Source organism: Protopterus annectens, chromosome 6.part0 (genome assembly GCF_019279795.1).
Source record: "Protopterus annectens isolate FY-2018-M chromosome 6.part0, PAN1.0, whole genome shotgun sequence".
Classification (NCBI taxonomy): domain Eukaryota; kingdom Metazoa; phylum Chordata; order Ceratodontiformes; family Protopteridae; genus Protopterus; species Protopterus annectens.
This window is the reverse complement of record NC_056737.1, coordinates 427,221,387-427,245,941: the sequence shown is the minus strand read 5'-3', so window position 1 is coordinate 427,245,941 and position 24,555 is coordinate 427,221,387. Positions and strand designations below refer to the sequence as shown.

Genomic DNA, 24,555 nt, shown 5'->3' with positions numbered 1-24,555 from the left:
CCTCCCAAACCCAGGAACCCCACTTGGCCTTCCTGAGAACACTGGAAAATATGAAGATCTCTCCAAACACCATTATATTGGGCGACTTCAACTACCCAAACATAGACTGGGAGCATTACTCTAGCTCCCAACACCCTAGCCCAAAGGTTCCTAAAATTTATAAACTCAAATGCTATGGAACAACTTGTTACCACTCCCACAAGAGGGGAAAACATACTGGACATGATCATCACCAACATGGGGACTCTATGCTCCAGACCAGAAGTGTATCCCTCACTGGTAAGATCAGACCATAAACTAATCTCACTGGATATTCACATCCCAACCCCATCCCCTGCCCAGAAAACCACAGTGAAAAACTTCTCTAAAGCAAATTTCACACTCCTCAAAACCGAGGTGGAATCCTTCAAAGCCCCCGGGCCTGTGGAAAATACGGCCCAGACTGCAGAATCCTTTATAAACGCATTCTATGAACACCTTCAGGAATGCATGGATCATGCGATCCCAAATAAAACCAAGACCCAGTCCTCCAAAGGCAGACGTCCTGTCTGGTGGACCCCAGCCATAAACAAACTATACAATAGAAGGAGGAAGCTACTAAATGATAGAGCAAAATCCCAAAAGGGAAGGCATCACTGATCAGTATTAGCAAAAACTACGGGCACTCATAAAATTGTGTAAGGCCAGCTTCGAGAGAAAATTGCACAGGACACTAAGGATAATCACAAGGCTTTCTTTAGTTATGTTAGGAACCTGGGTGGTAATTCCCAGATATGCTCAGAATTAGTCCAAAATGACAAAAAATACACTGAACCCACAGACATTGCCAACATCATTGACAGGTTCAGCGCAAACCTCTCCCCCCCCCCCCCCCACCAAAAGGGCAAATATCTATCCCAGCAGATTGCTGCCCCCCTGACATCTCAGATGCACAGGTAAGAGCCGCCTCTCCAAAGCAAAAACACAGCATCAATGGGACCAGACGGTGTCCCGGCTGCGTCCTACATGAACTCCAAGAAGAGGTAAACCCAAACATAAAACTACTGTTCAATCTCAGCCTTACTACAGGATATGTGCCCAAAGAGTGGCGACAGCAACAGTGGTCCCTCTCCATAAAGGTGGCCTCAACGGATCCTGGAAACTATCGCCCCATAAGCCTGACTAGCTTGGTCTGCAAAGCTATGGAAAGGATCATCATGGACCTCATAAATAAAGATATTGGGGACCTACAGACACTGGATCCTACCCAGTTCGGCTTTGGTAAGGGCAGATCCTGCCTCTTAAACCTGGTTGATTTCTTTGAAACAGTCACCAAGGCCATTGACGAGGGGAAGGTAGTCCACACAGCCTACCTGGACCTCGCAAAAGCCTTCGATACAATACCCCACTCGGGCATTATAGATAAGCTCACCAGCTTAAATATAAACCCCTATGTCACTAGATGGATTGCAAACTGGCTCAAGGACAGAACCCATATGGTTAGAATTGCTGGAGCCATGTCAGACTCCAAACCAGTTACAAGTGGTGTCCCACAAGGCTCAGTCCTGGGACCTCACTTGTTCGGTATATATTTCTCGGAGGTACAGGCCAACACGGAAGGACTGTGGCTGACCAAGTTCGCAGATGACTGCAAACTGGGCGCCATAATCGACTCTCCAGCCGACACAAGCATCCTCCAAAAGGGCCTCATAGAAACAGACAACTGGTGCCAGAGCCATGGCCTCAAACTAAACGCCAAAAAGTGTATAGTCATCCCCTTTGGCAAAAACAAAGTGCCCACAAATTACCACATAGGTGGTAATCCATTAAGTACAGAAGAAGTAATTAGGGACCTGGGGATCCAAGTTGATAGCAATCTCTCATTTATTTATTTTATTTTATTTATTTATTTAACATTTGTTGACCGGGAATGTCCGACTAGGTTCCACAGAGCCTGTTTTCAGTGGAGGCCCGGGGAGAAATGCTCCAGATGCATGTCTTTGGAATGTGGGAGGAAACCGGAGTACCCGGAGGAAACCCATGCGAACACAGGGAGAACATGCAAACTCCACACAGAAGGCACCCCAGCCGAGAATCGAACCGGAGAACCTCTTGCTGTGAGGCGACAACGTTAACGGCTGCACCACTGTGCCGCCCAACCACATGGCCAAAGTGGTTAGAAAAACATTTTATATAGCCCACCTAATCATGAAGGGATTCACATCTAGATCAGGGGAGGTCATCGTGCCTCTTTACTCATCCCTCATCAGGCCCATAATTGAGTACAATGCCCCTTTTGGGATGTACCTTACCAGACACCTGCAGCAACTGGAAAGACCCCAAAAGTACCTCACCAAGAGGATCAAAGGGCTCAAACAGATGCCATATGCTGCCCGGTTAAAGAAACTCCAGCTCTACTCAGTGGCATACCGCCTGTTCAGAGGCGATCTGTGCCTGACGTATAAAGCCATGTCCAACCCGGAATTAATGGACATGCTGCACCTCAGAAAATCCAAATCCCATCGAGCTATGCGCTCGAGAGACTTGAACCTCAGCACTGAAATAAATAGGACATGCTGGAGGGAAATATTCATAACCCAGAGGCTCCCTTCACTCTGGAATAAAATCCCAGTCCAGGTTAGGCAGAGTCCCTCATTGACTCTCTTCAAGAGGAATCTTGATGAGTGGATGGGAGATCGTAGGTTTACCCCGGGTATCACTTCTGTGTCACTGTTAGACAGAGGCACAGTATACTAACCTCAAAAAAGGGCATAGCAAAATAAATTTAAAATGGGTGGTGAAAGCCAAACACATTCTGGCTAGGCTTATAAATGCCCTAGGGCAGATAGCCTAGTATGAACCTATGAACCTAATGGCCAAAGCTGCAGATGTGTATACCTTCTTACCCCATCTATCCAGCGCCCTGGAGTCTCTATCAGAGGGTGTAGCATTTTTGGCAGTAGTAGCTTTAATGCCCTTGGATCCCTGTGAAATGGTCTCAGGATCCGCAGTAGGATTTTTGAAAAGGAACTTGTGAGAGTCAGGAACCCTGTAATATCTATCAGGTTTTCTGGGAGCTGGAGGTAAAGAGCCAAAGGCCAAGCTAGATTCCGAAAAGGCATCAACAAAGTCTAGTACATGAAGTATGGCTAAAGGCCTGTTCTGGGGCAGGAGTAAGAAACCCTAAGCCTCTTTTTAGAATCAGAGAAATCCTGACTTTCCCCAATGAAAATGCTCCCTGAGAGTATGCAAGGTCTCACCAAAAGTGAAATCCTCTGGGGGGGGGGGGGGGGGGCAGAGGGAATAGAGTCCTCAGCATGAGAATCCTAATAGGTAGATAAGGGTAAATCCTGGTGATCAGAGGAAACAGAAATTTCAGAATCCTGGTTAGAAGTATCATAAGCAAACTCAGTTCTAGGTCTCTTAGAGGGGGAAGTTTGGCTTCCCCTGCTTAAAGTAATAAGGTCTTCAGCCATTCCTATCATTTGTTTTTTAGGCATAGAGGCCTGACCATGCGGTCTGGGTGTCAGTTTTCTAAGCATGGTTCGAGTTTTAGGCCTTGAAGAAGAAGATGGCGTTGGTTTAATATGCAAGTCAGTAGGCCTGAAAACACCCTCAGAAGCCAATGCCTGCACAGCGGCTCTGGACCCATCCAAGGTAGAGACATCTGCAGGTTCCACAGTTGAAGCATCTCGCGGCATAGCAGACTCTGAATGGGTCTCAGTAGAGGCCTGCGAATCTGAAGTAGTGGGTATCACGGGCTGCGAAAGCACCTCACTGAGTACCGGCGAACTGGTGACTGGTTTAGTAGAAGCGCTGTCGGCAGCTTTGGACCTAGGTGGCCTGTCTCTGTCTATCTTTGCGTTTTTTCAGAATGTCAGTAGTCAGATGGCTTATCAAAGACATATCAGGATAATTGACCCGAGCACCAAAATATTTAGAAGCGAAAATATACTGACAATGGACAGTTCGTGGTTTAAATAAGGCACAAAACAGACAGCGAGGTACATCGTGGTCAGGACCTAGGCAAGGAATACGTACGAATGTAGATCTTTATGAGGTATTTGCTTTCCACAAGAAATGCAATTATTTACTTTTACTGACATTGGTTTAGAGCAAGAAAAAGTTTCCTCAACAGGGTACTTAGCTTTTAGTTGAAGACGACCTGACATCAAGGAAGAAGAGACAGCAACTGACACAGGACCCAAGAATTTGTTAATCAGGCCGACTGAGGGCTACTGTAAGCAGATAACCTAAATGTGATGACTGGAACAGTGAAACACAAAGAACATCAAGGTAGATATTAGACAGGCTAAATAAAACTGAGAAAAAAAAACAGGATGATTATGTCTAGAGTTCACAGAATAGGGCCACAAAAATAGAGAGCGCACTGGCCCATTCAGATATAATAACGGAGCTCCAGTGGGATGTCTTAAGAGATAAAGACGTGTTATAGATTTGCAGACAAAGGTTAAACAGTTGGAAGCCAGACTACTAGATCTACAAGACCAGAAGTGCCACAAAAACATTAAGATGGCAGAACTGCCTGAAAGGGAGGAGGCAAGTGATCCTCTGAAATTTATTAAAGTTTTGTTACATAACTGGACAGACTTGCTTGAAAGGTGATATGCAAACAGAGTGCATTTTGCTCCCGTCTCTCCTTTGACCCTTAAGAAGATGAGGCACTTCATATCCCATTTTGCAGCATTTACATTGTAGTTGTGCTCTCTCTTGCTTGCAGCAATCAGATAAATTACTAACCTGAAATAATACCCCTGTCTCCTGTGAGCAAGACTATAGTACTGAGATATAGAGGACAGCAGGAAATTTGTGCCTGTTATGCAGCAATGTGGGGCCACAAAACTGTGGTTATGCTTTGTTTAACCAGCTTACTTTAAGGTAGTGGTCTTCTTATACAACGAATAATTTTGTAGATCTAGCTAATGTTCTGGAAGACCATAAGAACTGGTCCAGACTAGAAAATGTTGCGGAAGACATCTCCAGGCTTCCAATCTGGTGGAGAATAATGTATGCAGCAGAAAGATCCCAGAACTACTTCTCTTTTATCAAAAGCAAATGGCAAAGGGAGCACTGTTGGCAAGACCTGTGAAACAGGTGTCAGTGCTGATCCTTTCAGGTTCCTTTAGGGACAGTATAATGGGATTTGTAATTCAGGCGATTAACTTGATTAACTGCTGTTAATGCTGTAGTAGAACTCATTTCCCTAGAATATTTATGCTAATGTGGATCCCTACAATCAAAATGTGAAAATGATATTCCATAACTTCTTGCTGTTACTATTAAAGGTGTATGGATAGCCATTTTGGACTGTCCAGGCTGCTTACATTGACCTGTAGCATAAGTAGTGTTAAATTAAAAAATGTCTTGGGGAAACTAGTAAAGACAATATAAAGGATACTGACCTGTGCTCTCTTTCACACTCTGAATTTCATTACTTAATGAAAAGAAATAGCGTGCTTGTGAGATCCTATGCAGTGTCCTTTTCGCTTGTAACATCACCTGTTTTGTGGTGTTCTGAGAAGTCAGGAGCCTTGTTGAAGGTTAATGCTGTTCTTTCCCAGGTTTTTTTTTTTTGTTAAGTTTCACGGATAACTGCTCTATTCCCTGCTGTCTGCCCACTATTTGGAGCCACTGGTTGAATCATTGTGTACTTTTTCTATTTGGAGGTTTAAGGGTTTTTTTATGTAGATGACATTTCAATGTACCTCTGCCACCCAAACAAAAGATCTGCTTTGTTTATATAATGTGTTTGAACAATCTTGGAATTTTTCAGGCTACAAAATTAGCATATAAAAGATAGAGGCAATAGCTGCAAGTTTTTCTCCTTCCACAGCTTTACAAGACATATTCATTCCATGGAGGGTCCTAAACTAATTAAGTACCTGTGTGTACACTTGGGTGCAAAGGTTCAAAACTGATGGTACAGCTACTGGATTTAGACCAGAAAATATCATCTCCACAGTTTACCTTCTGGCATAAGGCAAGCAAACATGACCCTAAGTTAATGCTTGCAATTTCGGATGGGCTGCTTTCCTACTTAAAAAAATACTAATGATGAAAGCATATCAGGCATTAGTGATGACTACTGTACTGTACACAGACTTGTTAATGCTGGCCAGCTGGTACAATGGTCCTTAAGCCACTAGCAGGGGAAATTCTTGGAGCAATTAAAGGACTGGGTAGTGAGTTTAGCACATGGGGTCAATCTCAGCAACATATTGGTTTGGCTCAGATCAAATACCTGGTCTACAGAGCCCTAGTACTTACGAGGATTAAAATATCTTATTAAACAATGTTTCCTAGAATTCTGTTCAATGTGTTTGTGAGATTTTTACACACTACCACTGGAACTTAGCTATGGGTTTGATTTTTTTAAACAATACCTCATACTGCAAAAAACTGAAACCATGTGTTACCTTAATCTTCAACAATTCACCATTGTTTGTTTGTTTGTTTGTTTGTGTCTTTCAGCTTTTCCCGGTTAGGGGTCGCCACAGAGGAACTCCGGTCCGCTAATGATTGGCAGTAGATTTTTACGTACTAGCTTGCCGGGCCTAACGTACAACCTTCAACGAAGGAACGCCCATTCACGCATGTCGCTACAAAGAAGGCGCTCTAACTGAGAATCGAACGGGCAACATCTAACTGTGAGGCAACAACAACAAACAGCTGATCAATCAATAGTGATCCAGCCTACTGTAACATATTTAGCTAGGAGTTCATGTCTGTCTCCAAGTGAGAGTATCAAAAGACCCTGACAAGATCTGGAAAACGTCTGGTATGTATAAGAAATCTAACATGACAGTTTGTTCTATCCTTTCCTTCTCTATCTTCTGCCAGTGTAGTGATCCTGAGCAGTCAAATTCCTGTGAGCATAGGATCGGATCCCTCAGAAGAAATAGAATTCACATCTTGTTCTGGAAATCTACTGCACCTGCTGACTACATTTTTAAAGCTGTTCTCACAAAAAAAAATGTGCACAAAACTTGGATCCCTTGAACTGAAATGTTCTTTTAAAATGACTACAAAGATATCTGAAATGTACTTACTAGCTTCAGATGTTCATCTACAGACTTTTACAATGCTCTGGGGTTAAGGCCAGTCCAACACCACAATGTTCCCGTTTGGTAAAAAAAAAAAAAAATAATAAGCAACACAGTGTTTTCAGCATACTATGCTGTGGGCTACAATACCCCATCCTCAGCAGCAACTTACTAAAAAACAAAGCACTGAAAGGAAACATGCCGAATAGAGTACTGTGCAGTTTTCTTACTTTGCTGTTAATCTGGATTTCTGAAAAAAATATGTAGTCAGTGTTTATTCTGCATTATGCTGTAGGCCACAATTGTCCATGATTAGCAACAATTCATGTGCAAAACAGTGCTAAAACCAAATGTGTTGGATGAGTCATTGTTAAATTTTCCATGCCTTGCCATTTACCTGGATTTCTGACATGTCCTTTAGAGTTAGGATGTCCTGGCAATTTCGATACACTTTAACCAAACAGTTCAGTCGAGGCTTGGAGCTCTGAAATTAGTAATAGGAACTGCTTATTAAATAAATAAATGCAGCATTTGCTTTTCTTTACTTTTAACAACTGGCAACTAACACTGGGAGAGACCAGATACACATATACAATTTACTGTTCAATGGAAAAGGATAGTTCTTATGTCAGACATACAAGTACGTCATAGTTTTATATGACTTTTTCCCTAAAGTATTTGCTTAACATATGTTTTATAAGATACTATCAGAACAGAAAAATGAAAGTGACAAGCAGTACTTTAAACAAAGTATTGAAATGCATTAACTGAATTATTAACATTCCAGCAATATTTACAAAAAAAAGTTCTTAGCAAAAGTCTGGCATCATATATGCAATCATTTGAAATAGTACAATGTCCTAAACCAGGTGTTAAACAGTTAATAAGGAGAAAAGTAAGATTGTATTAGTGCAGACTTCCTTTTTTGCACAGAGAACAGAAATACCAGAACACTTCCTGACTAAAACAGCTAATAATGCCTTTTGAAAACAATTTTAATGATAAGGCTTTACTTACAGATCTACACAAACATTTACTTCTCAAAAACAGAAAAAGAAAAGTAGCAATCTGGATCAGTTAAAAATGAGAAAAGTAAGACTATATTAGTGCAGACTTCCTTTCTGCACTAAGAATAGGAATGACCAGAACACTTCCCAACTAAAACAATTCATAAGCAAACATCTTCTAAAAATTCTTTGTTAAGGCAGACTTAAGATATCCCAAATGTAAACAGACCACATGCAAGTTTTTTTTTTATTTAATTACATCTTTTGCTTAGTCCTACCTAAACAATTCAGTGGCATAAAACACAACAAAACAACTGTACTATTCCTGTGAATAGAACTGGTACATGAAACTGAGTGAAACAACAAAATGGGTCATGCTAGAACCTGATATTAGCCTCATGAAACATGCCACCCTTTGATAAAACTGTTGAACCTACAGAGCTTAATGATTTTCCATGCATGTTCTATGCTCACAACAAACAAGACTGGGAGAAGAATGACTGTGGGCTACCAAACAATAAATCTGTTAAGTACCTTATGACTGCAGTGTTTTACAGACGTTAGACATGTTAAAACAAGAAATGACTGGTATGCAGTAGCTGAGTGGTTGAATGTTCACGTAGAAGTCTTTAGTCCAGAAATAAAGCTCAAGTCAATGCATATATGAAAGAACATGATGAGCAGGATCAGCATTGTGAAGTTATAAATTGCATAAAGCTCAAGTCAATGCACATATGAAAGAACATGATGAGCAGGATCAGCATTGTGAAGTTATAAATTGCACTGGGACCTTTTTAGTCTAGTCTGATGTTCAAAGTTTGCATGACTGTTCACAGAAAGATGAGCTCCTCCTTCATCACAGGTCCAAGTCTCAAATACAACTTAAAAGGAGGTCCTGATTGCTCCATTACCTGTCACTGGTCATAACTTTTGGTGAGGTGCCATTTTATGTCTCAAAGTGTGTGCATGTGCATGTCTATATTTATATACTGAACTTTTGAAGCACATTATGCACTTTGGAAGCACCTCTGACAAGAGGGATGGGGTGGAAAGGGAAAATATATAGGCTTCTGTGCCATCTGAGGTTGACGATATTTGCTGCCTATTGCTTTTCTGCATGGGAACCTGGAACAAAATTTCTGTACTTTGTAGTCTTTTTCTGAAGCAAAGTGGTCCATTACTGGAAGACCCCACTTCTGTGTAACAGGACCACTTTGGGGTCAAGGTTCCACTCGAGGTTGACATTGGTCCTGTTAAATTTGTCTGCTATCAAATTCTAAGCAAAAGGTTCAGTCCCATTTGGACAGCCAACAGCCATTACATCACAGCTATCTTGTATAGCTCATGAGAATGGGTGCCTCCCACACTTGCTGAGGGTTTCCTAACTGAAAGCATAAGGCTCTTAAGGAAAAGTCATGTACATGACACCAACACAAAATGATGGAGATCTTGAGTTCAAGTCCAAAATGAGAGCTAATATTATCCTTTCACTTGTACAATTCTAACAGAGCCAAAGCAGACTGCTTTCTGTGTGTGTGTGTGTGTGTGTGTGTGTGTGTGTGTGTGTGTGTGTGTGTGTGTGTGTGTGTGTGTGTGTGTGTGTGTGTGTGTCTGCAATTCAAACCAAAACTGGTAATCAGTTTAAGTAGCAATACTACCAACATAAATGCTAAAAAATAATTCCCAGACTAGGTACTTATTATTCTCTGGAAATCACCTGAAAAAGATTGACCAACGGGCTGACTGATGACCAATCCCCTCTTGTAGCAAGAAAGAAAGAAATCAACAATAGTGCATGCATCTCCGCCAGTTAAGCCATACATTAGACAGATGTCTGGGCAATGTAGGAGATCAGCTCACTTATGACATCCAGAAAAACACTAGATGTCAGACCAGAATAGTAGACATTTATCTTCAGCTATTTCCTGTTGATAGGGAACTATAATGCCACAGTGATCTACACAATGAACTGTCAGAGAACCTTTTTTTTTATCACTTAAGGCATGGGCAAACATACACTGACATAAAAGAAAACAAATTATATTGAAATGTTCACAGTTACATACATCACATATATATATTCCTTTGTACGATTATCATCAATCCAACATTATATAAACTGCTCAATTTCTGCCTTCCCTTAAACTTCACTCCTCCTAGAAAACATTATTCTAAATGCACTTTTCCCACAATTTCCATGTTTCTATGTAATCTGCTCCTACCCATTTCTAAAGATCCCACTTCTAGTTCTTTTATCTCTGTTACAATAGTCACTACTTCAAATATACTTGGTTTAGACTTTGATTTCCATTTTTTAAGAACTGTATTTTTTGGCAGCCACCAGCATTAAACTTAACAAGGCCTTACTAAGTCTAGGCAATTCAGATCCTGCATCCCAGCTGAAAAAAAATAATTTTCATAGCTACACCCATTTGCTCACCCAATATTTCTGACAAAGCACTCTGTAGGGAATTTATAAAATCTGCCAACTCATTACACTCCAAAAACATACTAAAAATCCATGCAAACACTTTCAAGCAAAAATACTAAATCTTCTAGACTTTGTTGCATATTTGGGAGCCATTCATAAGGCTTCCCATTGTTTCACTGTCAATTGCTTATCCAGTCCCTCTTCCCAATCTTTTCTAACCTCATTTCACTGATTTTAATAGCTTTTGTGCAAAAGTTTATATGCCCTTCTGTTATCTCTTTAACAGCAGCTTCTATTCTAGATTTAACTAAAAACTCTTAGAGCACAGGTCTTTTACTTAACAGTCCCCTATCCCTTTCTCTTTGCCTATATCTTGATAAAGAAGGCAGTCTCTAGTCTGCAGTTCAGATGTCTTCTTGGCCTTTTCCCATTCTGTTATCTTTCCCTCTCTAGTTATTTGCTCCCAATACCTTGGTTCCTTTGCCATTTTTCTCCAATAAATTTCAGCCCCCTCATCTATTTTCGTACCCCTAATTGCAGTCATCCCCACCAGCAGAATCTCCTTTCTCCATTCTCATGCTGGCATAGTTCTTTAGAACACTTTCTGCTGCTTTATTTATATAACATTTGGTATGACTATTGTTATTCTCCTTAAAGATCTCAACAAAGATGAAGGAATCCAAGGAGTCAAATCTACACCGTAACATTTACTTAGGGCTTTTGTCCCAAAAGTAAGGACTTCTTCAGAAGAAATTTTGAAGAAGTCCTTATTTTTGGAACAAAAGCTCTAGATAAATATAATGGTGTGGGATTTGACTCCTTGGAATCATTCGTCTTTGTTGTGTTTTTATAGTTTGTGTGGATTTTATTCATTATCTCCTTAAAGATCTGCATACAAAATCCCACTCACTTCTTATTCCTGAATTTCCCTCCGCTTCATAATCATCACTTTCCACTGTGAATTATAGCTTTCTGCTTGTGTTAAGTATATCAACCTTAACTGTGGAAATTCTAAAATATCCCTTCAAATCAGGTAATCCTTACATCATCTTGTTCTACTGGAAGGATCAACTTATTCCACTTGACCATTGCCCTCTTCCCTTCCTAAATAAAAACCTTCAACTCTATTAAGTATCTACTTTTCCTCTGACTGATAAAAACATGCCTGATCTCTACATAAACCTAAAGGGACATTTTCACTGTTTGTATCTTGCTATCCACAGCCATGAACAAGAGCTTACATTTTTTTATTTTTTTTGTATTATCTTTTGTTTAGTCTCTTCCCACATATCCTTAGCTGCATTAACAGAATAATTTTAACCCATACTTCTAAATAATTAATTTTACAATGTCACCATAAATACTGGTACTGCTGAACCAGTTCATGTGTGGGTACATATTTTACAGCTATAGCCTTTGTTTTACCTTCATTCATTTTATATTCTGAAAAGACTCCACGCTATCTCAGAATGCTTCACAACACTAAGATATCCTTTTCTGGTTTTATCTGGTACAAATAATTTTTTCAAAAGAAATCTAACTTTTCTTGCTTACCATACCAATTATAGCATTGAATTTCTGTGTCCCTTATTTTTTTGCCAGTGGCATTAAATATAATGCAAAGGGGGAAAAGGACACCTCTGCTTGGCTCCTCTGTTCAGATGCAACTAATCAAAGAGGAACACTCGCACTTTGATTTTTGCTCTGATCTCTCATATATCCTCTTCATTAACCATATTATTGTATCAAGGCATGCAAATGCTTTCATTGCCCTACTCATAAAATCACTAAATCTGTCAAATGATTTCTCTGCATCAAGACCCAACAAACTGCAGTAATTTCTAACATTCTGCATCCCTCTGGATCATCACTGTTCTATTAATGTTGCCAAATATTTGTCTCCCCTCCACAAAACCACATTGATCCATATTTATCAATTTTGGCAAAACCTTTGCCATTCCATAAGCTAATATAGACAAACAATTTTTAATCATGGTTGAAAACTGAAATGGACTTATATGAAGTTGTGTCTGAACTGTCTTTATATATTGCAGCTTTTTTTCTAGGATTTTGATGCTTCTCCTCCTTTTAAAATATTGTTAAACAAAATCTTCCGTATCTTTATAACTTTCCTCCCTTCTAGCTTCTAAACTTCCACAGAAACAACATCTATTCCTGAAGATGTTCCTGCAGATTGATTATACCATTTTTTATCTCATCTTTTCCTATCTTAACTGTTAATTATTGAGCCTCATCTACCTCTAACCTTGGTATATTTAGGTTTTCTATAAATATTTCCATTTCTGGTCTTTCTTGATTTCCACATTTCTCCACTTTATACAGATTTAAATAAAATTTCCAAATGATCTCTAATACCTCTGCAGGAGCTATGATTCTTTTTCTTGTTAAAGGCTCCTTATGTTTGGAAAAAATCCTTTCTACTGTCTGTTGCCTAAGTCGCCATGCGAAAAGTTTTTGTGCTTTTTCTAAACTCATGCATATTACCCAAATACTCTCTTATTTTCTCTAACACTCTGCAGTCATGTCTTCTTTTTTGGTGAGATTCCTCTTATTCTGCAATACTTTAACCTTTGATAGCCCCTCTGAATAATTCTTGTTACTTAATAATATATCTCTTTTTCTTTTATTTTTATCCAATTTTTAAATCCCACTTTCATTTTATCCCACTCCCTGGCTATAATTTCTGAAGAAATTTCTATCTTCATAAATAATTCTTGAATAATTTCTACTACCCATTCCTTAAATTCCTCTAACAGGTATGTGGGGAACTGACAGTGTCTCGTTTTTACTTTATTTCCCTGAATTGTATACTAGTTGTTACTAGCACATAATCTGAAATAGTTACTGAATGTGTGTCAAAACTTTCAATTAAATGCACACATTCCTATGAAAAAGAAGTTATGTACTCACCATAACGTTCCATCTGAGTAGATAACTTCATTTGTCTGCAACCTTTGGGTATCGGATCCGTCCTCGGATCCGAGCCGGCAGCTTTCCAAGCTAAAAGATCCGAGCTCTCAGCTCCTCCCCTTTATCCATAATGTCCTGCCACCTCCCTCCAGTCCTCAGATCGAGTTTGCCAAACAAGAAACAGACTATGACCCTCGAAAAGAGGAACCCTAACCAAATGCAAGACCAGGTGAAACCCTGCGTGATGGAATAACCATAAAACAGGTTAGGGGGAAGGAGGGGGGTTCGGTTGCAGACAAATGAAGTTACCTACTCAGATGGAACGTTATGGTGAGTACATAACTTCTTTATCTGAAGTAGTTAACTTCATTTGCTCAGCAACCTGGGGAACAAAGTCCCCAGCAACCTAAATCCTTGGGCAGACCTCAAGGAAGGATATTCCGGAGCACTGCGGAGCCAAATGATGCCCTACTCCTGGATATCAGATCCAATTTATAATGAGAAATGAAGGTATGAGAAGAGGACCAAGTAGCTGTTGAGCAGATGTCGTCAAGAGGTACTCTCGACCAGAATGCTGCAGAAGTAGCCACAGACCTGGTAGAATGGGCATGGACCCCCAAGGGTTCAGGCTGGCCGGAGACTAAATATGCGTGCCTGATGCATTGGGATATCCAGCTGGCCAAGGTAACTTTCGTAATAGGCTTACCCAAAGATGGTTTAGCGAAAGAAACAAACAGTTGATCTGATTTCCTAGTAGTAGCCGTCCTGTGCAAGTAGAAATGCAATTGTTTGTGTACATCCAATAAGTGCAATCTGTATTCTCCTTTGTTCTGAAAGTTGGGGAAAAATACAGGCAAATTAATGGATTGGTTGATATTGGATTCAGAGGCTACCTTGGGCAAGAAAGAAGGGTTATAGTCCTGAGAGACACTCTGTCCTTATGGAAGACCAGATACGGGGGTTTCATGCAAAGGGCTTGAAGCTCAGATACTCTCCTGGCTGAAGTCACTGCAATCAGGAAGGCCGTTTTCCAAGATAAAAATTTTAACTCAACCGAAGCCGCCGGTTCAAAGGGTGGGCCAGTCAACACCTGAAGAACCAAGGTTAAGTCCCAAGGTGGGATTGAATTCTTGACAGGAGGTTTCAACAGAAAAGTGCCCTTCAAAAAAGTTTTGCATATCTTAGCGTAAGCTAAGGGGCCAAGGTTATCCCCAATGTGGAAATGGGAAATAGCTGCCATTTGAACCTTGACTGTAGAGGCACTAGCATCTTGGTCAAAGATATGGGACAAGAAGTCAAGAACCATTGGGATGGGAGCAGTAAAAGGATCTAAATCTCTATTTTTTGCCCATATGGGAAAACTCTTCCATTTACTTCTGTAAATCTTACTAGTAGAAGGTTTATGCGCCGCTACCAGAATAGATTTTATGGGGGACGAGATACCGGGAGTCCTTGCGATTAGTGGAACTGGATCAACCAAGCCATGAGCTTGAGGTCGCCCAGGTTTGGGGGCTGTAATCCCACAGGATGAGAGATCAGATCCGGAATGGGATCCAAGATCCAAGGAGGAACTACACTGTGAGACCGCAGGTAAGGGAACCAGATCTGGTGAGGCCAGAATGGGGCTATGAGGATTATTTTGCTCCCCAACCGATGAGCTTTCTGCAGAAATTTTGTCATCAGCGGAAGAGGAGGATAAGCATACAGGAGACTGGGGGGCCAAGCATGCACCAGGGCATCTCTGGGGCTCTCCCCCATAGGGAGAATCAGAGCGAAAAACTCGCTGCATTTTGTGTTTGAAGGAGAAGCAAAAAGATCGCAGCAAGGTTGACCCCATCTGAGGAAGATCTGATTCGCTACTGATGGGTTTAGAAACCACTCGTAAGGTGTGAGGATCAAGCGACTCAGCTTGTCCGCTAAAAGGTTGGACTGACCCGGAATGTGCATTGCTATCAGAAAGCGGTTGGTGGAAATCGCCCACTCCCAAACTCTCATAGCCTCTCGACAAAGAGGGTAAGATTTGGTGCCTCCCTGTTTGTTGATATACCAGACTACCGCCATGTTGTCTGTCTGAATTGCAATAGTCCCCAGAGGAAGAAGGTTTTGAAGGGCTTGTAACGCTAGAAGCACCGCCCTCATCTCCAGGACACTGATATGCAGAACGGTCTCTAAGGGAGTCCACGTGCCCTGGACGGTTCTGCCCACAGAATGCCCCCCCACCCGAGGTCAACGTGGCTTGGGGCTGAGGCATCACAAACGGTCTCCCCTCCGGCAGTGACCACTGAACCTGAAGAGTCCACTGTAGAATTCTCATATGCAATCTTGCTAAAGGTGACAAGCTTATGGCTGCTGCCATGGAGTCCAGGGCTCTCAGGACCAACTCTGCACGTGGGGCTGGAGACTGCAGGAGTGTCATTATGTGTAGTGACAAGTTGCGCAACCTGTCCATAGTTAGGAAAGCTTTGGCTTGGCACGTATTTATCCTGGCCCCTATAAAGTCCAGAACTTGCACAGGATGCAGAGACGACTTCTGAAGATTCACAGTAATGCCTAGACTCTGGGCCGTGGCTAGGAAGTAATCCCTGGCGGAGCAAAGCAGATGCATGGTGGGGGCGGTGAGGAGCCAATCGTCCAGGTATTGAAAGACCTGAATACCCTGAAGTCTCAGGTGGGCTGCTACAACTGCCATGACCTTGGTGAACACCCTGAGGGCTGTGGTGAGGCCGAACGGAAGAACCCTGAACTGAAAGTGATTGGCTCCTAGCCTAAAGCGGAGCAACCTTCTGGACTGTCTGTCCATGAGAATATGGTAGTGCGCATCCTTGAGGTCTATGGAGCACATCCAGTCGTTCTCCTGTAAGAGAGGGAGAATAGATTGCAGAGTGACCATCCGGAATTTCTCCTTGGCAATGAACAGGTTTAGAGATGACAGGTCCAGAATTGGCCTTAAGTCCCCCGTCTTTTTTGGCACCAAAAAGAACCTGGAGTAATTGCCTAATCCGGACTGCTCTGGGGGGACGTGCTGGATGGCCCATTTTTTTAGCAACTTCGAAATTTCTGAAGCCGCCGCCTCCCTTTGATCAGGTGGGACATCGGTAAGGCACTTCATTAAAGGGGGAAGATGCAGAAAGGGAATAGAGTAACCTCTGGATATTATTCGGAGCACCCAATGATCTGTAGTAATGGACTCCCAACTTTGTAGGTGCTCCGAAAAATGTCCCCCAACTGCCTCCAGAGAGGGACAGCCGGGCAAGCCCTCAGGGCTGTTGCGCGGGCTGGTCTGAGAAGGGCTCTCTGGACCCAAAATTCCTCGGCCCCCCCCTCTGCCTCTGGGCCGGCGTCCACTTTGTCCTCCTCTGCCTCTGAAGGGCGAGGGGTCCAGAGCGGGACGGAATTGCTGGGACTTCCGGAACCACATATTCTTCTGTCCTCTCTGGTTCCTTGAGAAGTACCTTTGAGGATTAGAGAAGCGGATCCCGATGGCAGACAGCGTCTTTCCATCTTTCTCACTCTGGAGCAGCGTGTTGCGGACAGTTTTGCCGAATAGCGTAGAACCAAAGGAAGCGTTAGCGAAAAACGCCTTGAAGGGTTCCAAAAAGTCACAAAGGCGAAGCCAGGCGTGGCACCATAAGGCAAACCCCTCTCTGATAGCTCTAGCTGCCCCCTCCGTGGCATGGGACAGGAGCCGCATGGAAGTGTTAGAAATTGACTTTAGAGTGGCCATGCGAGCAGAAAAGGTCCGTTTGTCCTCGGCCGCCATGGACTCTGGGGGAGCTCCAGCGTATTCCTTTATCAAGTCCCGCTGGAGCCTGATGACGTGTGCCAGATAATTCACTGCCCTTATAGAAAAGGTAACTGAAGAAAACATCCGCTTTCCAATACGGTCCATCATCCGAGATTCCTTATCAGGAGGATGGACCGAGGAAATTTCCTGTGCTAGTTCCTTCTTAGTGGCAACCGCCACCACCACGGCATCAACTGGGGACCCTTTATTCCACGCCCGTCTGTCAGAAGGGGGGCTGAGAATTTTGTCTGGTCTTTTAGGGATTGGCTCCACGGTGTCCGGCTCCTTCCAAGCCCTGGTAATAATCAAGTCTACCAGGGGGAACAGCCGGGGGGGGACACCCAAGAGGTAGACGGGCCTGCGTCAAATGCTTCCAGAAACACCGACTCATTGGAGGAAGGTTTTTGGGCAGACCACCCCCCTATGATGTGTAGCATTTCTATAATGTCTCCGAAGGAGATGTCTTCACGGGGTGACCTTGGGGAACCTTCCCCTTCCTCTAAGTCTGTGTCCTCCGTGAGGGACTCAGGGGATTCCATGTGCCTCCTTTTGCACTTTCGTTTGTGAGGCAACTCCTCGGAGGGATTATCCGAGGAGGACTCACCAACGGGGTCCTGTTCCCCTACAGGAACCAAATGGAGCGCCGACGCAGGCTGCCCCTGGGGCCGGACGATGGAAGATAGGCCCAAATGCACGGGAGTGACGGGTGGATCCATAGCCCGGACCGGGGACCTGGAACTTCTCGACAGAACCCTCTCCACTACGTCAAAAGCTGAGGGTGACCCACTCTCCCCTGGCTGCGAGAGCAGCCCCCTCGGCTCCGACGCAAGGACCGGTGTCAGAGCCGATGCGATCAGACCCGAAAGGGGAGTGAGCTCCAACTGGAACGGAGCCGAAGACATACTCACCTCTGCGGCTCCGAAGCTCAGCTCTCGGCCCAGAGAGCTCAGATCCGACACGTTCGAGTGTACTGTCGGCGAAGTAGCCACCACTGTCGGTGCCAACGACTCCCCGGGTCCGAGACGGCTCGGATCCAAAGACTCCGAAACCCGATAACGAATCGGAGAAGGAGCAATTGGGGCATCTGGGCCTGCAAGAATCGACATATCATCCGGTCCAAATCAGCGTCAGACATGCTTCTTGTGGACCTCAAAGAGGTTGCCGAAGCAGGCCGGGAAGGCTGCCTCGAAGACCTAGAAGGAGACCGGTACTCCTCCTCCGGCTCCAGGGAAAAGCGGGGGGAACGGAGCTGTGAGTGCGGAGACCCAGAGACCCTCCTGGGAGGGCTAGCTACCTTAGCTGGAGGAGCAGAGGGATGAGACTCTGCCTGCCTCTTATGGCTTTTATGCCGTAACCTATCCTTATGCCTCTTCTCTCTAGAAGAAGAGTCCCCCACTCCCTGAGACAAAGAGGGAGGTTGAGTCCCAGTCAGGGGAGGGGGAACTGAAGGCAGGACAGCCGCGGCCACGGCTGGTGCCTTAGAGAGAGAGGAGGAAGAAGAATCCGCGGGCAAAAGGCCTGCCAGGATTAACTTATTCCTACTATCCCTCAAAGCCCGGGGGTTGAAGGCCGCACATACTTGGCAGCCCAAAGACAAGTGGCCTACCCCTAGGCAGAGAAAGCACTGAGTGTGGCCATCCGCTGGGGACAGCTTATGGCCACACTCAGTGCATTTTGAAAAAATGGCCTTAGGCCCTTCAGCCATCGCACGACCACACACACTGTAAAGGGGAGGGAAAAATTAAATTTAACACTAAATTACCACAAGGGAAGATAACGAGGTATATAGACAGAAACTAAGGGCCCACTACACTCACTCAACACACAAAAAGAACTTAGAAAAAGAGTTTTTAAAGTTTAAAAGTTTCTCTAAACTTACACCCAACGCCAAGAGCTCGTTGCTAGAAGCTATCAGAAGCTGCGGCAAACGAGATCTGAGGACTGGAGGGAGGTGGCAGGGCATTATGGGTAAGGGGAGGAGCTGAGAGCTCGGATCTTTTAGCTTGGAAAGCTGCCGGCTCGGATCCGAGGACGGATCCAATACCCACAGGTTGCTGAGCTAATGAAGTTAACTACTTCAGATATATAATTTCTGTCTGGTCTACCCCAGTTACTGTGCCTTAGGGAATAATAAGTAAATTATCGGAGATCCCACTTCTGAATTCACATTTTCTATACCATACAGTTTCACACATTTCTTCAGAAATCTACACTCTCTCATTATATTTTCCATTCCAAGTCCCCCAGATATATCCTCACTGTTGCATGTTAAGTTCCAGTCCCTACCTATAAGTAATATTCCCTGCTGAAAGTTGATCTCTTCCAAAATTGTGTTAGGCTCCATAATAGCAGTTTTAAATGGAATATAAATACATGCCAGTGTAATCCTCCTCCCTTGCTAGTAGCCCCTTAGTATCATAAATCTACCATTATTATCTTTTCCCCCTTAGTACCACAAAACTACCATTATTATATATTTTTCTTCTTCTATCACTACTGGAGCGCCTCTAAGAATCAAAAATATTCTAATTTTCCTTAGTCACTGATGTTCTGCTGAATATCTATCATAAAATCCTTTATCAAATTCACCTGCTCCTTCCTTTCCAAATTGTCTCCTATAGAACTGCTATTTGTGCTATGAATTTCTTAATATAACTCAGTACTCTTACTTTTTGTATATACACCTGTGAGGCCATTCGCTTTCCAAAATAATATGGACAGTGCAGCCATTATGATACGAAGTTATTATTCCCACCTATTACATATGACAGCTTTTTCAAATGTCTGTTTCCATCTTTTGTGTTACATGCACTCACTTGTCTGGCAGCTTGTTCCTTCATATAGTTGCTTCTTGTCACCTCCATATGAACCTATGTCATATTTTACAAGGCTTTTTGTTTTAAAGAAAACCCTCAAACAAAAAAGAAAACCCCACAACACCCTAGAACCTATTAATTTAAAGCAAATGCACAAAACCATATACGCCTTCAAATAATAGAGTTGGGAGGGTGCATAATGGTTAAGGTGTTTGCCTTAAAAACACAACATACAGGGTTTGAATCTCACAGGGGATAATTGGCTAGGCTTAAAAATGTCTCGCAAGGGCAGTTAGCCTAGTACTAACCTATCAACCTATCTATGAACCTATCTAACCATCCTGACAAGAACAATTGTCTCAAATTGGCAGCTGCACCCACAGGTATTATGTCAACCTAAAGTTGAGGTTATTCATGCTTAGGTGTGTTACAGCCTGTGCTTCTACTTAAACTAATTGCTGTCTATTCTTGTCTTATTTTATTCCCTTCCCAGATGTGAAAAACAGCTTATATGCTTTCAGAAAACATTAACTTTTAGCCTTAAGAAAAAGTGCACTGGCTGTCTTTAGATAAAAGTAAATTATATACTGCTCTTAGTAAATGCATCAAAGTATTTTGAGATAAAAAAGCTGCTCTTATTCACGTCCAATAACTTCAAACTTTATTTTTTACCAAGCTGCTTATCCTTGTACCTTTTAATTTTACTTTTCTCTCAGCAAACAATGTCCAGACCTCTTGAGATTTATTGCTTTCACCTGTAGTCAGCTGTTTCCATGGAAATGTCAGAACAGAATGTACAGCTGCCCTCAGATCCAGACTTCTGAACTCACACTGAACCTTTATTTCCTAAAGGAAAACTATTCATTACATTCACAGTGGTATCATATTTTTAAAAGCCCACTTGGTTACAAAAAATGCTATTAGATTAAGCCAAGGACAAATCCAGACATTCACCAATGCAAACCTAATAGAAAACATCTGAACTCTACACATATTATAATCATTGCACTTTTACACCTTATCCTCTACCCCAAACAACCCAAGACTAGTCTATTAACTTAAAGATTTTGTCCAGCCTTCTCTCATTGTACATTGTAATGCCTCTCTCACTAGCTCAGTTGGCACAGGTCAGAAGTTTTAAAAGCACATTATCTACTTCAGTTGTTTTATGGATGCCTGAAAACTCATACAAGTAAAGGAATGCTGAAATGAAATTGGCTGAGAAGTCTACCAGGTTTTAAAGTAGGATATAAAGTAAGGATAAAAAAAACTAGGTAGGATATAAAGTAAGGATACAAAAAGCTACTAGTTTAGAACCTGAATCTAGAGAAGGTTGGCAAGTAGATGAACCAAAGTTCTGTGTTACTCAAGAGAAAAACTGAAAGCTGTAGAGGAGAAATCACAGACGTGTATAAGATTAAGAAAATGAAATTACAAGAAGATTAAGTGTCACAACCAGTACTGTCAAAGGAAAACAGAGAATGGGGAAATTGTGACAGACAAGATTTACACAGACAGGATCCTCTATTTATACTTCTCAAGAAAAGTTACATGGCAACAGGAAATGTCTAAAAAAGAAAATTAAATCTCCACAGAGAAGAAATACTGGGGATTTGGAAGAGCTCTAAAGAAGCAAAACAGATATATACATGGTTCAAGAGCTGTTCACAATCCTGATGTCACTCCTTTTACATTCTAGCCCGCAAACCTTAGGAATATATCTCCCTTCCCATCTATAAAGTAGATCCTCCTACTTGTCTCCAAAAATAAGCACAATATAAACTCCCTCAGGCAGGACCTTTCTACCACTGTCATAAATCCATCACATCCTGCATCTTTTCATCTGTACTTCATCTCCTAAGGTTCTAATTCAGACAACCAATGCATTTAAACTTGCACATATTTGTGTTTGCATATATTGTTTATAAATCGCTTGATTTTTTTCCCCCCTTTTCTTCGTATTGTGGACGAGAAATATATATATATATATATATATATATATATATATATATCTACAGTTGATTTTCTGTACAACCCAAGCTGAGACTGAAATTGTTCTGCTATGATCAGTGCTCTACCCAACTAACAAACTCAATCAATAAATACAGACAGATTACATTTATTGATTGCCACCACCAACAAACCCTTCTTTCCCATTTTCTACATAGGGTTGGATTGTCTCGTCAACTGCTACTATCTATCTCAATTCAGTGCCACTCTTCTACCTTCTTCAATGGTCATGACAAACTGTGGCATGGTTTTTCTCACATATACCATCTATCTCATTGCTGGATGCCCTCATTTCCTTTTGCCTTCTTCTTGTCTCTCCCAATCGTCATCAGATTGTCATCTGCTTTACTGCACACATCACACAGCCATCATAATCTGTTCTCTTTGACCTTGTCTGCATTTGGAGTTACTTTGGCTTCTGCACTAACATCTTCATTTCTTTAACTGTTCCACAATGTGCATCCTATCACCTACCTCAGATACTTCACCATTAACTGTGTCACTGTCCTCTCACTCTACACTAATGACTCTGGCCTGGATGTTTGAAGTGTAGACCGTCATTAAGGTTCAGTTCTTAACACAGAGTACCTGTCAACAATTTCAACACAAATGATACATGTATGCTGTTTGGTGCTGTCTGTATCTGAGATGTTTGCTCTAAAGCCTTCTCCAGAGCCAATACCAGCCTTGGAACTGAAGCTATTCAGATTCCCTATGTGCCAATTCCCTTGACACTGAAGTCTACAGGGCTATACACTCTCTTTGTGCTAAGACTTTTAATGTCAATAGCTGAGAAACAGGATTCAAAACAGAGTTGATACTCAAGATAGGAACTTATCCCAGAGGAAACAACAATGGTGTCAGTTTCACCCATTGACACCCTATGGCCAAATGCCTTGGCCCTATCATCTTTGCTTTAGACAGGCAATGAGATAGAAAACTTCTGAAGAGACAAGACAGTATCTAGCACAGATTCCATCTCCTCCTCCCACTCAGACACCCTCCATGAGTGTCCAGATAGAAGAGATGCTAATGGAAGCATCTGCACTCCCCTACAGAGCTGCTTCTTAAATGGAGACAAATTTGGATGCAGGAAAAGCTTCCTCCACATTTCCTCCTGATAACCCTAGGTTTGGAGAAGTCCTCAGTCTTAAGACTTCAGAGGGGTTCTTGACCCACTGATCCTGTCTTCCCTGAAGAGATCCTCCAGAAGGTTTTTCACTTGAAACCTCCAGCTTCTTGAGTGGTTCTACTGCATAGTGGTATTGCTGGTCTTGAAAAGAGCTTGGCAAGGGTCTGACATGATAGAACCCATACTGAGGCAAACAAACAAGACCCCATGGCCTCCTAAAAATCAACAATGTTGGAATAAGGCATCTTTAGCAGACTCCACTGTGGTATCTGCAGCCCCTAAGAAAGAGTATTCAAGAGCTCAGAAGTCCATCATCCTGTCACAGAGTCTCAGGCTTTGAGTAAGATGCTCACAGCTGTTTAGGTGGAGTTCTCCACAGTTCAGGGTACTGATTTAAAAAAAAAAAGTGGATAGGTGAATGCTGAGGTTTTCAGTGTGCTTTGGCTTCAACTATTACAGAAGCCCTTTGTCTTCAGACCTCACAAAGATCTGCTGTCTCATCTGTCTAGAAAGCCTCATCCAGATCTGCACTCACTAAAGCTAACCACGTTTGTTTTGCAGGTCCCTTAACTACCAGGGGACTCATCTTATCAAGACTGGGTGGTCCAAATCCTTAATAGAAACCAGCTGCTAGAAAAACACATCACAACAAATGGACATTTTTTCTATTTAGGTAACCTACCAAGGTATGTATTTGTACTCTGCTCCTATTCCCGCTGTGTTACATCTCTAGGACAATATTTTTGACCAGAGTTCTACTTGTTTTACAGTCAAGGTTCACCTGGCTGCTATTTAAAATTTTAAATGCTTGGCTAGTGATTGCGGGCAAATGGGCAACTAATTTCCCTGAGCTATACAGCCCCTTTCAACATTCCTCTCCATTGGATAACATTGGATCTTCCTTCTAATGCTCCTGGCCAAGGGCAATTAGCAAAAACCTTCACAGAGAACAGACTTGTTCGCACAGGACAAGGGATCCTTGATTCATCCCAACTTTCAAAGTCTCACTCTAACTGTATGGATGATAGGCTTTTGATTCCTTTAGGCACCTTTTCTTCAAGGATGTGCAACAAGTGTTTTTAGGAGGTAAGAAACCCTGCTTTTAGAAAATCATATGTAGACATATGGAGAAGATTTTTTGTTGGTGACATAGCAGAGAACAGGACCCATACCACCGGTTCTCCAGGGGTCTATATTACGCAATCAAAGACAGTTTTCATCGAATGTGTAATATTCTAACCCAAAACATCGAAAACACTAAACCGCAAATGGCCATGTCCACAAAATTTTTCCTAGGGAAAAGATTCATGAGGCCGCAAACAAACAACATAAATTTCACAATCCTAATCAAATGGGGGGGGGGCTTCTCCCTCCACATCCCCCATACCCCAACTAATTAAA

General features: G+C 42.3%; 1 protein-coding gene across 1 annotated transcript in view; it reads right to left on the bottom strand.

Moving 5' to 3' along the window:
* Window positions 1-24,555, bottom strand: part of PIGH (phosphatidylinositol glycan anchor biosynthesis class H) — a 434,798-nt gene that overhangs the window by 88,795 nt on the left and 321,448 nt on the right. Inside the window, exon 4 of the mRNA XM_044074170.1 lies at window positions 7,441-7,527. Within this exon, the coding sequence (XP_043930105.1) occupies window positions 7,441-7,527 (87 nt within the window). The remainder of the gene's footprint in view (window positions 1-7,440; window positions 7,528-24,555) is intronic.